The 13,860-nt window shown below is 44.9% G+C and overlaps 1 protein-coding gene across 2 annotated transcripts in view; it reads left to right on the forward strand.

The window, feature by feature from the left end:
• The first annotated feature begins 7,331 nt into the window (after positions 1–7,331).
• Positions 7,332–13,860, forward strand: part of cracd (capping protein inhibiting regulator of actin dynamics) — a 93,386-nt gene continuing 86,857 nt past the window's right edge. For both annotated transcript variants that reach the window (XM_033029085.1, XM_033029089.1), the window contains exon 1: positions 7,332–7,645. In XM_033029085.1, the coding sequence (XP_032884976.1) occupies positions 7,636–7,645 (10 nt within the window). In that variant the 5' untranslated portion in view covers positions 7,332–7,635. The remainder of the gene's footprint in view (positions 7,646–13,860) is intronic.

Below are 13,860 nucleotides of genomic sequence, written 5' to 3' on the forward strand. Positions count from 1 at the left end.
TCAACACAAACATCCACCACAGCATTCTTCACTGTGGTGGAAGGCACAAAGTTCAGCCTGTTCGCCCGTGGTCGGGGCCATGAACCCTCCGTAGTCGCCGCTACAGACGGCCGGATGTACAGGCCCTCTCGTCGGGATGATTGAAACTCCGACGTCGGGACGGTCAAACACACTCCGCGGCTTGGAGGTCCCGAATCAGCGCTTTCTTACCGGAGACCGGGGCTTCACGATGTTATAGGCCGCAGGCCGGTGGTAGGAGCTCTTCTCTGGCGATTCCCGGCGAGGGATCCCAGGCTCTGGGTGGTAACTCCACGTCGCGCCGCGGCTAGAAGCTCCGCAGACTGCGGCTTCAGTATGTTATAAGCCGCCGGCCGGCGGTCGGAGCTCTTCTCTGGCAATTCCTGGAGAGAGATCCTAGGCTCCGGATGGTAAGTCCACGCCGCGCCCGCGGCTAGAACCTCCGCAGACCGCGGCTTCAGGAAGTAAAGGTCCACGGGACAGCGATCGGAGCACTCCTGAAAGTCCATGCTGCACCCGCTGCTGTAGCTCTGGTCCCGACTCCGGGAAAGGCCGCTCCAATTCATGCTGTTAAGCCGTGAGGGAGGGACATGGAATAATTGCCTCTCCTTCGAGGAGTTTACCAAATGCGGTTCCCCCTTTTCCCTCCCCACCCCCCACACAAGACACACCAAGAGACACCCACAACAAACACTTAGACAAACCAAAAAATCCCCAAAAAAGTCAAAATAACGGACACGCTGCTGGCAGGGCAGCCGACTCGCTGCGCCCCCACCGGCAAACTGATTTCAATTATCTTAATTATGTAAACTAATTACAATTAATTTAATTAATAATTTAAATTAATTGAAAAGATGTAATAAAGTTAGTCTAGTGATCCTGTGGATGTAGTGTATTTATATTCCTCAAGGCATTTGATCTTTAAATTACAAGCCCACTGTATTAAAGGAAGTGTATTAGCATGGATTGAAAAAAAAGACAGAAAGTGCTGGAGTAACTGTGTGGTTCAGGCAACATCTCTAGAGAGCATGGATTGGTGACGTTTCAGATCTGGACCTTACGTGAATTAAAAACTCTGCTACCTGGAACTCAAAGAGTTGGACTAAATGGGTCCTTTTCAGGCTGCACAAATGTGATTGTAGAGTTCTCAGGGTTCTGTTCTTGGCCTCAATTGTTTATTATTTACACTTATCATCTGGAGGAGGGAACATAATGTAAAGTTTCCAACTTGGCCGACAATACAGAAAATAACTGGAAGTGCACATTGTGATTCTGCAATTGGATATGGACAGATTGAGTGTTTTTTTTGTGAAAACCTGGCAAATGAAGTTTAATGTTGGGGCGTGTGAGGTCATGCACTTCAGTAAGAAGAATCAAAAGATGGATTATTGTCCAAATAGAGGGAGAGAGACAGAAAATGAGTGAAGTTCAGAGGGACGACGTGCATGAATCACAAACTGTTAATAGGCAGGTCCAACAAGTAGGTAAGAAGGCAAACAGCATGTTGGCTTTGGAGTGAACGGGTTGGAGTTTGAGATGAGGGAGGTGATCTTATGAAAACATATAGATCCAAAGGGGGCTTGATAAGGTAGATGTTGAGATGTTTTCATTAATGGGACAGTCATGAATAAGTGGACAGTTACCAAATAAGGGGCTAGTCATATAAAACAGGTGCTCAGAAATTTCTGTTCTGAGATAATAGTGAATCTCTGGAGTTCTCTGACACCCAGGATGGTTGAAGTTCGATCATTAGAAATGTCAGAGATAGATAAATATTTGAAAGTCAATTGAGGAATATGGAGAGGGACGATTGAGGAGGGGGACGAGGCCAACATGTATCAGCCTCAATCACATTGAATGGGGGCAGTGGGATCATCAGGCTGGAGGGGTCGGTAACCATTTTCCTGTGTCGTTGTCAAAAGAGGGGAGAAAACCTGAATTCATGCGGTGAGTACGTGAAGAGATGCTTCTCCTGACTCATCCAGCTCTCCTTTGGTTATTTGGCTGATGCCCACCTCTCATCATCTAAACTATTAATCCTCTAATTTTCAACAAAATCACCTTTTATTCTTCCTTAATGAGTATCAGTTCACTCACTCTCTCTTCATAAGACAGTCTTTCACACATTTCAATTCAGTTATTCAATGTGGCAACAACTCCTTAGAAATGAAGAGTGAGACGGTGATTTGTCAATCCACTCCATCAGCTCAGATACAGATACTGCTGTCACTCGAGCTGGAACACCTGCGCTCTTCCTTTTATTTTATTTTGGTTTAAGGGCATCATGGATGAGGTCCCTATTTGGCCTGAAGAAGGCAATGCTGAGTCACAAAAGTGGGGGTTGCAGGTTGTTGAACTGTTTATCGATCTGTATGCTAGTGGTGCATTCAGTTTACTGATTCAATGCCCCAGTGCATGGCGGTGGCTCCAGGATGACAGCAGTTGTTATCTCATCCTTGTCAGGCCACCGTGGCATTTTATGTAAAACAAGATGCAGTCTGATTGCAGTTTGAATCCCAGCCTTTTAGAGTAAGAGCTGCTTGTGACCGTTCGCCAAGAGAACTTGTTGCTCCTTTTCTGTATGTCAATAGACATCTTTAGTCTGCAATCAGAACAATTGGAGAGCACAGGTACACGGAAGGTAGGATCATTGGCACTCTACTGGGATGATCCGTCCCAGGACAAAAAAGCCTTTCACTGTACCTTGGTACACGTGACACTAAACTAAACTAATCTAAACAGTTTCCGTCTGTATGCAATTTGACATAAGAATTTGATTGGAATATTTACATTATGTTCATTTATATTTTGGCATGATAACCAATTGCTGTGAAGGTCTGCTACAGAAGGGATATAGTATATGAAATGTGTAGGAAGGAACTGCAGATGCTGGTTTAAACCGAAGATAGACACAAAAAGCTGGAGTAACTCAGTGGGACAGGCAGCATCTCTGGAAAGAAGGAATGGGTGACGTTTCTGAAAGGTCTCAACCCGAAACATCACCCGTTCCTTCTCTCCAGAGATGCTGCCTGTCCCGCTGAGTTACTCCAGCTTTTTGCATCTATCTTTCTTTTATTATATAGTATATGAAACTGCAGTAAATGGAGAAAATGAGGCTGTGCTTCTTGGCAATGCAGTGGATGACTTGATTACAAAAGATGGAAGTTTTCTAGTTTGCCTTGGCTCTGTTGCTCCTCCTCTCACTTCTGCATTCTCACTGTGCAGCTAACGGCAGGAACTGTCCACTCCTGAAGGTAGGCTTTGGAGTGTGTAAAGTTCCGCTGCAAATATTGGAACTCGGTCAGCCAAGAAGAGTAGGATATATCTGGAACAGGCTTGATAACATAATTATCATTTCAGCATACTTTTCTTCTGCTCCACTTTGTTCTCTGCAGAAACATGTATGTCAGTGTGCATTTTGTCCACATATACGCAGGAGTTAAGTCACTAGACAAAGTGCAGACCTGTTGGGTCTGCTCCCCCAATGCAATATTCCACCACTCACCCGTTTCCCCAACGCAATATTCCACCACTCACACATAGCTCCAAACTACGCAGGCGTCGCTCATTTCCCCTCATCCCCCAGCACTCCCTACCTCTTCTCTTCACCCTCCTTCTTCTTTCCCCTCTCCTCCTCCCCTCCCAAATCCCTCTCTCACCTGTCCCTCCCTCTCCTTTACCCTACCTTCAGTCACTCTCTCCATAACTCCTCTCCCCTCCCGACCCCCCTCCTATCCCTCTATCCCCTCACCTCCCCCACTCCTCACTTCCCCCTATCCCCTCCACTATCCCTCCTCACCTCACCTCCCCCACTCCCACCCCCCTCGTCACCCTCTATTCCCTCTCCTCCCCCACCAGACATGAGACAGGGAAAAACTGAAAAAAGGGGAAGAGATAGATTTCTTTGTGGATTTTGAAATTCGGCGAGGCCCAACCGCCTCCGCGGCCCCATTGTCACGAGGTCTCACCGTCGCGGTCTCGATGCCTCCTGGATCGCCGTGTAGAACCTGGGCCGGGGCCTCGCGGGTAGAAGCCCGGGTCGGACGAAGTGACCAATGGCGCCCGTGGCTGAGCACCACGGAGGCCGTGAAGTGGGCTCGGCCACTTGGCCGCTCGGCACCATGGAGGCACCCGCAGATGTCCCCTCCTGCTGGCGGAGCGTTAGTGATGCTCACTCCGCTCCTTCAGCTTTATATTCTCCTCGCCGGGTGCCACCCACAACTGACAGCGGACCAGGCCTTTCAGTGCAGCGATAGTGCAGGAAGGGGCGGCGCCGTCCCGGCGACTGACAGGAGAGGAGACCAATCTGCATGGCGCTGACTCACAGGAGAGGAGACCAATCTGCACATGCGCAGTTTTAAAGATTTTAAAACCTTAATAACATTTAAAATATACCATTGATCGGAACAAAACATGTTGCCCTTGTAGCACAGGGAAATGGTGAATAATGTGGCGAACAATCATAGCGCTATCATGTACCGTTTGTGCGCAAATAGATAAAAATGCAAAATCGGAAGAGCACAAGATGAGGGAGGTGACAGTGCAGAGTTTTAGTTACAGTGCATTCAGAAAGTATTCAGACCTCTTCACTTTTTACACACAATACCCCAGAATGAAGAAGCGAAAATAGGTGTTTAGAAATGTTTGCATAGTAATTAAAAAGAAATAACTGAAATGTCACATTTACGTATGTATTTAGACCCTTTGCTATGACACTCAAAATTGAGCTTAGGTTCATCCTGTTCCCATTGATTATCCTTGAGATGTTTCTACAACATGATTGGAGTCCACCAGTGGTAAATTAAATTGATTGGACATAGAAACATAGAAACATAGAAAATAGGTGCAGGAGTAGGCCATTCGGCCCTACGAGCCTGCACCGCCATTCAATATGATCATGGCTGATCATCCAACTCAGTATCCTGTACCTGCTTTCTCTCCATACCCCCTGATCCCTTCTGCCACAAGGGCCACATCCCTCTTAAATATAGCCAATGAACTGGCCTCAACTACATTCTGTGGCAGAGAATTCCAGAGATTCACCACTCTCTGTGTAAAAAATGTTTTTCACATCTCAGTCCTAAAATATTTCCCCTTTATCCTTAAACTGTGACCCCTTGTTCTGGACATGATTTGGAAAGGCACACACCTGTCTATATAAGGTCCCGCAGTTGACAGTGCATGTCAGAGCAAAAACTAAGCCATGAAGTCGAAGGAATTGTCCGTAGACCTCCGAGACGGGATTCTATCGAGACACAGATCTGGTGAAGGGTATAAAACAATCTCTGCAGCATTGCAGGAACCGAAGAGCACAGTGGCCTCTGTCATTCTTAAATAGAAGAACTTTAGAACCGCCAGGACTCTTCATAGACCTGGCCGCCCGGCCAAACAGCATTCGGGAGAGAAGGGCCTTGATTAGGGAGGTGACCAAGAACCCAATGATCTCTCTGACAGAGCTCTAAAGTTCCTCTGTGCAGATGGGAGAACCTTCCGGAAGGACAACTATATCTGCTGCACTCCACCAATCAGGCCTTTATGGTAGAGTGGCCAGACGGCAGCCACTCCTCAGTAAAAGGCACATGACAGATCGCTTGGAGTTTGCCAAAAGGGTTGTTTTCTCTGGTGCTCTGGTCTGATGAAACCAAGATTGAACTCTTTGGCCTGAATGCCAAACGTCAAGTCTGGAGGAAACCAGGCACCGCTCATCACCTGGCCAATACCATACCTACGGTGAAGCATGGTGGTGGCAGCATCATGCTGTGGGATGTTTTTCAGCGGCAGGTACTGGGAGACTAGTCAGGATCGAGGGAAAGATGAACGGAGCAAAGTACAGAGAGAGCCTTGATGAAAACCTGCTCCAGATTGTTCTGGACCTCAGACTGGGGTGGAGGTTCACCTTCCAACAGGACAACGACCCTAAGCTCACAGCCAAGACAATGCAGGAGTGGCTTTGTGACAAGTCTGTGAATGTCCTTGAGTGGCCCAGCCAGAGCCTGGACTTGAACCCGATCGAACATCTCTGGAGGGACCTGAAAATAGCTGTGCATCAACGCTCCCCATCCAACCTGACAGAGCTTGAGATGATATGCAGAGAAGAATGGGAGAAATGACCCAAATACAGGTGTGCCAAGCTTGTAGAGTCATACCCAAGAAGACTTGAAGTTGTAATCGCTGTCAAAGGTGCCTCAACAAAGTACTGAGTAAAGGGTCTGAATACTTATGTAAATGTGGTATTTCAGTTATTTCTTTTTATTTACTTTGCAAACATTTCTAAACACCTGTTTTCGCTTTTTTATTATGGGGTATTGTGTGCAGATGGATGATTTAAAATTTTTTTTTTAATCCATTTTAGAATAAGGCTGTAACGTAACAAAATGTGGAAAAAGTGAAGGGGTCTGAATACTTTCTGAATGCACTGTATGTATAGATGTTGCCAGAAGTCAACCTCTGGTTTGTCAGTGTGAACAAAGTGCAGATCACACAGCAGACTGCTGCAAACTCAAGGTACCTGGACTCCTCCCAGAATATTGGGCATTGATCTGCATGATGCACTGTAGGTGGAACCATTCTTGCTGGAAACTGAGGTCATGGAATCAGTCCTAGTTGCATTTTATATTTGAATGGACGTGCGGTGCCTGGATGCAGTTTAAGTGAATTCCGGATGGACTTGTATCTGGTTTGTGCAGAGAGACAAAGCCCATCAGCAACAGCACAGCATTTGGTCTAGACTTTAGCAACAAAACAAACTTTGCAGAGTACCAACCCATTGTAGAATCATTGGAACCACCAGTAGAAATAAAAAAAACAAAATAATCTTTCTTCAGCATTAAAAATATTCCAACGTTCTCCGCGGCTACACCTACATTCATTGCGTTCTATTTCAAGATTCAAGATTCAAGAGAGTTTATTGTCATGTGTCCCAGATAGGACAATGAAATTCTTGCTTTGCTTCAGCACAACAGAATATTGTAGGCATAAATAAATACAAATTTGGTAGTGTTCACAAAAACCATAAATATACCCGGCACCCTTGCCACTCATGTGGCCCCTGGGGTAATGTCTCTTCCCTTGTTTGAAGGGCATCTCCACCACACCTGTACCCCAATGTCCAGCAGCGGAGGAAACCTAGATGGTGGCCCTCCCCCCCAGAGCCTGGGCGTTGGCTGCACCAAGCTTCAGTGCGTAATCGATTAGCAACTTCCCTCCAGGAAGCTGGTGATCCATTTTAAATTGCCCTGGTGGAGGCTGGGTTTCTTGTTGTTACTGACTACCTGCTCAGCCGTGTGACGTGAAGAAAGGGGTGTTAGCGGGAATGTTAAATCAGCAAGTGCATCGGCTATCCTGAGCGACTGAAACCTTTTACTAACTGGATAATAATTTGCTGCTTAAGGAGATTTACAGTCAGTTGCCTGTTTTTTAAATGAAGATGATCATTTGTGCTCTTTTGGTGTAAGAATATCTGGTGTAAGGATGGAGCAGCTGGTGACGAGACTTGATTCTAATGGTTCCAACAATAGTTAGTCAGCAAAGCAACTTAGTTACCTGACACCAAACCTAGTCTCTGAATGTCTCCAGAAAAAATGTGCAACATTTAGTGTGGACCTAACTGAAAATAAAATGCAGGCAGGTAAGATTTGAATATATCTAATTTGTCTTTAATTAGATATTGAATAGAATGGAATAGTTGGTTTATTCTACAGTATGGTAAATACAAAGTGGAATGTACTAGTTCAAAATTATTACTCTGTTATTATACTGTTGTCAGCTAAATGTACAATTGGCCTCAGGTGTAAAAATAAAAGTTAATATGTGTGCAATAGTAATTCAGTTGGTGTGCTTTAATTTGGCAATGATAATTGAGAAAGAATTGAGAAAAGGGGAATCGACAAACAGGGTAAAGTAAAAATGGCTTATTTTTTGTGGAAGAATTAATTTGTTGTGGCCATTTTAAATAGCAGTTATTTGTGGGAACATTTTATTTCAGCCACACTTTTTCAAAAATGAAATTAATGCATTAGAAAAATAATTAATTCTACATTCAGTATTCTGTTTTCACCCCATGCTGCTTCTCAGGGCTGTACGACAGTTACTGATCTTTCTTGTAGATCTGCAGTTATTAATAATTCAAGTCTGTTAATTACTAATGATTTTCAAGAAGTGCGTCTGTGTGAGAGGGTTAGGCAATATACAAAGCCAGCCTTCAGAAAAAGGCATGACATTTACTTTGCTGCAATTCATTCATTCATTTAGATTTGCTTTTAGCAAATAGCTCGATAAAGAAGCTAGTTTGAAGGTTATGATGAAGTAAGACCGCATTGCAAAGTCAGAACTAACAACACACAGAAAAGCTGTCGTCCTCCCCCCTCCCCCATCTCCTCTCCCCTCCCCAATAACAAACATTATACTTTAACCTATCTGTAATGATGTGATATTCCTTGGCAAAATAAAGTTTGTTTGAAGCGGTTACGTATTTTTAAGCTGGAATGACCTGTTAGTCGGAGGTAAATGGAGATGGAAATAGTAAACCATGCTTCATCTGATACGCTGCTTTGTTTAGCAGTGTGCCTTCTGCTCTTATTGCTCTCCCTTTTGTCAAACATACATTTGTTTCTGGTCAGTGGCATGATCACTGCAGACATAATAGTTAGTTCTTGTACTTCTGTGAATGGCATTACTATTCTCGCTAGCTCCATCTGGAAGTGCTTGGTTTACTGTGCCAAATGCAAGTCTGAGTAGCTCATGTCAGGAGATGGTATTGGTTTATTATTGCCACGTATATGGAGAGCCAGTGACAAACTTTGTTTTGCCTGCTATCTGGGTAAATCATATCATATGTGAGTATAATCAAACCGTACAGCAGGTCGTGAAAAAAGAAAAATGGAACAGACTGCAGAATATATTGTAAGCCACCGAGAAAGTGCAGATAGAAAGGGTAAGAGCTGTAATGTGTCCGATCGGGACATTGGGAATGCATCCTTAGCTAATGAGAGGCCCATCCAACAGTCTGATAACAGTGGGGAAGAAGCTTCTTTAAACTGGCAGTATGTGCTTTCAAGCTTTTTGCATCTTCTGCCTGATGGAAGAGAGGAGAAGAAGGGAATGACCACAATGTGAAACCGGCACAGTCCCACACCACTACACATTAATGACATCGATGTGGAGTTGGTCAGTAGCACTAAGTTCCTAGGGGTGCAGATCACGAACAGTCTGACCTGGTCACAAAACATTGCATCACTAGTTAAGAGAGCCCAGCAGCGTTTGCACTTTCTGCGCCGGATGAGAAGAGCTCACCTCCCCCATCCCGTCCTCACCACTTTCTACGGGGGCACCATAGAGAGCATTTTGACCAGCTGCATCTCTGCCTGGTTTGGGGACTGCAAAGCCTCAGACTGGAAGTCCGTGCAGAGAGTGGTGAGGTTGGCTGAAAAAATCATCGGGACTTCTCTTCCTTCAATCCGGGACATTGCGTGCAAACGTTGCTTGTCCAAGGCCAACAGCTTTATAAAAAACCCCACACATCTCCATCATGGACTGTTCACTCTGCTGCCCTCGGGCAAAAGGTATCGCAGTGTAAGGAGCAGAACGGCCAGGTTTTGCAACAGCTTCTTCCCCCGAGCCATCAGACTCTTGAATTCCATATAATGTGCCGCCACTAGTATCTATTTTATCTTTTTATCTATTTTATCCTTTTGTTATTTTATGTTGCACGGTGAGCCAGATGCAATGAAATTTCATTCAGACTTGCATTTGTTGGTGTATTTTTGAATGACAATAAAGTCTTTGATTGATTGATTGATTGATTGATTGATTGATTGTGAGTGGTCCTTGATTATGCTTGCTGTTTTCCTGAGGCAGCATGGTAGAGTCATTATGGGGAGACAGGTAGAGTCATTATGGGGAGACAGGTTTGCATGATGGACTTGGTTGCATCCAGCACTCTCTGCAATTTCTTGCAGTCTAGGGCAGAGTTTTTCCGAAACCAAGTTATAATGCGAATGATACTTTGGTGCGTCTGTAGAACTTGGTCAGTCATTGGAGACATGCAGAATCTCCATCTTCTCGGGGAATAGAGGGGTTGACGTGCTTTCTTGGTCATAGCATTAATGTGGTTAGGCCAGGACAAATCCATGGTGATATTTATGCTAGGATGTTAACGCTCCTTCCTCTTCAGCACCCTTAATGCAGACTGGGGCATGTATTCTACCCAGCTTCCTGAAGTGAATGCTTGCTCCTTTGTTTTGGTGTCTGAGGAAGAGGTTGCTATCTTGATGCCATGTTACTGAGCTCTGCCGCCCATTATGTTAGTGTCGCCTGCAAATGTGTAAATGGAGTTGGAGCAGAATTTATCTGCACAGTTGTGAGTCAAATGGAGTAAAGTCAGCGGCTGTGAATGCATCATTGTTGGGCACCAATGTGGAGAATTATCGTGGAGGATGTTTGGTTACCTATTTTTACTGATTGTGGTCTTTGGGTTAAAGGGGCCAAGGATCCAGTTGCAGGGTAGAGTCACAGGTTCAGGCATTTTGAGATGAGTTTTGTTGGAATGTTGTCATCAGTCCATTTTCTCCACAGATGCTGCCGCACCCACTGAGTTAATCCAGCATTTTGCTTTAAGCTCAAGATTCCAGTCTCTTGTGCCTCTAAAGAATTTCAGTGTTTTGTCAGGAGCTGAAAGTCAAACCTTTGCTCACAAGATAATGCCTGAAAAGTTCAGCATATGTGAAGATCAAACAGGGAGAACATTTCAGGTTACCGACGTATCAGTCGTTGTTGTACACCCTGCACTATTTGTTACACAAAACAGCTTCTGAAACTCTGCCATGTCTGCTTCATTATTTCTTCCCCCTTGGTGCTTCTTTTTCTTATCGAGTCCACACACAAGATTAGAAGTTGTTCAGCCAGAGCTGAACACATTTCTCGGCATCTGCACAATGGTGTCTGTCTTGTCGCATCTTGTGCTTCTTGTGTGTGGTGGTGGAAAGATTGGTGGAAACAGGGCCACGACGTGAACGCTCTTTCCTTGGACCCCCCTTGGTGCTGAATCAAATAAAAAAGTTATTTTGGATCTTGCTTCATAAAATGAGAAGAGACTGATTGCTGATCTCATTCTCAAGAGGTGTGATCTGGACATGATAGAATTTTATATCAAGTCTGAAAGCAGTGCAAATCAATTCTAAAATGTGGTCTTAAATCTAAACAAAGGAACATATTAGATTATGAGAAGAGAATTGGCAGTGATTGATTGGGAGAATACACTAAAATGCACTTAAAGAAATAACACACAAGTTGTAAGAAAAGGTCAAAACCAAAAAAGGCTAAAGTGATTTACAGGGAAATTAAGTACTACACCAAAAGAAGACCCTTATGCCTCTGTCCCACTTAGGAAACCTGAACGGAAACCTCTGGTGACCATGCGCCCCACCCAAGGTTTCCATGAGTCGCCAAAGGTTTTGGTCACTCGCCTGGAAAGCCTCGACCGAAGCGTGAGCTGCATCTACTGACCAAAGATCCTACAGGATCTTTGCTACCGACCACGCACGCACACACACACACACACACACACACACACACACACACACACACACACACACACACACGCACACACAACACACACACACACACGCACACACACGCACGCACGCACACACGCACACACACGCACACACACACACACACCACACACACACACACACACACACGCACACACACACGCACACACACGCACGCACACACGCACACACACAAACACATCGTGAAGGTGGGCCAGGGACAGCGGAGGAGCGCTGTCTGCGCGATGAATGGGAAGGTAAACGGCTGCCACAGAGCACGGTAAGTCCTTTAGAGAGCGCGGGAGGGAAGGAGAGAAGGGGAGAGAAGGGGGTGGGGGGGGGGGAGAATGAGTGGAGACAGTTTTAAAAGTTTAATAAAGTTAGCGGGCATTTTACCTTCCGGCGGATCTTCTAGGTCCTGAAAACCAAAGATCCGACAGGATCTTTGCTGAATTCTCCAATGAGCCAATCAAAATGGCCGGTCAGCGAAGGAGATTGTCTTCGACTGCCTGTAAGTAAATAGCGACCCCACTCCACTGGCTACGACCAAACGGCAACCTATTTTTAGTCGAGGCTGGCTTTGTTTTTTTTGAAATAATCGCAGGAACATAGACTAGGCGGAAACCACTTTCCAGCATTAGGGAGAGTGACCAAAAGCTCAGAGAACCTCATGGAAACCTTGGGTGGGGCGCAAGGTCTCCAGAGGTTTCCGTTCAGGTTTCCTAAGTGGGACAGGGACATTAGGATGTTGCCAGAAAACAGAATGGACCAAGGATTTGGAAATCATTTAAGAATGACCATGAAACTGATAAGGAAGGCAAGATAGAATAGAGGGTGGCACAGTGGCTCAGGGGCCTTACAGCATCAAAGACCCGGGCTCCAACCTAAATACGGGTCCGTACAGATTTTGCAGTTCTCCTTGTGAACACGTGGGTTTTTTCTGGATGGTCCAGTTTCCTCCCACATTCCAAAGACATGCAGGTTTGTAGGTTAATTGGCTCCTGTAAATTGTCCCTAGTGTGTAGGATAGAACTTGGGTGGCACGGTGGCGCAGCAGTAGAGTTGCTGCGTTACAGCGCTTATAGCGCCGGAGTTACGGGTTCGATCCCGACTACGGGAGCCGTCGGTACGGAATTTGTATTTTGTCTCCGTGACCGCATAGGTTTTCTCCGAGAACTCCGGTTTCCTCCCACACTCCAAAGACGTACAGGTATGTAGGTAAATTGGCTTGGTAAATGTGAAAATTGTCCCTAGGGTGTGTAGGATAGTGTTAGCGTGTAGAGATCGCTGGTTGGCGGGGACTTGGTAGGCCGAAGAGCCTGTTTCCGCACTGTATTTCTAAAAAAAAGTAATGAATGACATAGAAAGAAAAAAATAGAGAAGGCAAATGTGAGCCTCTTGCATATAGAAACAGGAGAACATAATAGGGGATAAGAAAATGACAGATAAATTAAAGAATCATTTTGTGTTTGTCTCATGGAAGGCGTACAAATCCACCAGATATATTAGAGAGATAAGAGTCTAGTGAGAAAGAGGAACTGAATGAACTATTCGTACCAGAGGAATTGCTGTAAAAAAAAACAACCAAGTACCTGATGATCTACAGTGTTTAAGAAGGAACTGCAGATGCTGGAAAATCGAAGGTAGACAAAAGTGCTGGAGAAACTCAGCGGGTGCAGCAGCATCTATGGAGCGAAGGAAATAGGCAACGTTTCGGGCCGAAACCCTTCTTCATACTGGAATATTGTCTACCTGATGAACTACATCCCAGTTTTGAGATTGGTGTTTTGATTGCAATGGATACTCTGGTTATTATCTTCAAAGGTTCTGTAGGTTCTGTGATTGTTCCTGTAGGCTGGAGGGTACTAATTATGACTGCTATTTGGAAAAAAAAGTAGAGGGAGGAAAATGGGGAACTAACGATCAGTTATAGGAAATGGCTGTAATCTAAAATGAATTATGCGGTTTTTGTGAAATGGCAAAAGATTGAGTGAATTTCACATTGAAAGACGTGCTTGTATACGAATGATTGAAGGTCAACATGCAGGCACATTATTCTTTATTACAGAAAGGTTTGATAACTAGGGTAAGGAAGTCTTATTTCAATTATACAGGTGGTGGTGGGACCACATCTGGAGGTGGGTGTACAAGTTGGGTTTCCATACCCTAGGAAGTATAGGAAATAGAGGAAGATTTGTTAGGTTCTCTTTCCAGAGATGACAAGTTTGCCATATGAAGGGAGATTAAGTTGGCTGAGGCTATGTTCAAGTTTGGAAGATTGAGAGGATATCTC

This window comes from Amblyraja radiata, chromosome 1 (genome assembly GCF_010909765.2).
Source record: "Amblyraja radiata isolate CabotCenter1 chromosome 1, sAmbRad1.1.pri, whole genome shotgun sequence".
In the NCBI taxonomy this organism is placed as follows: domain Eukaryota; kingdom Metazoa; phylum Chordata; class Chondrichthyes; order Rajiformes; family Rajidae; genus Amblyraja; species Amblyraja radiata.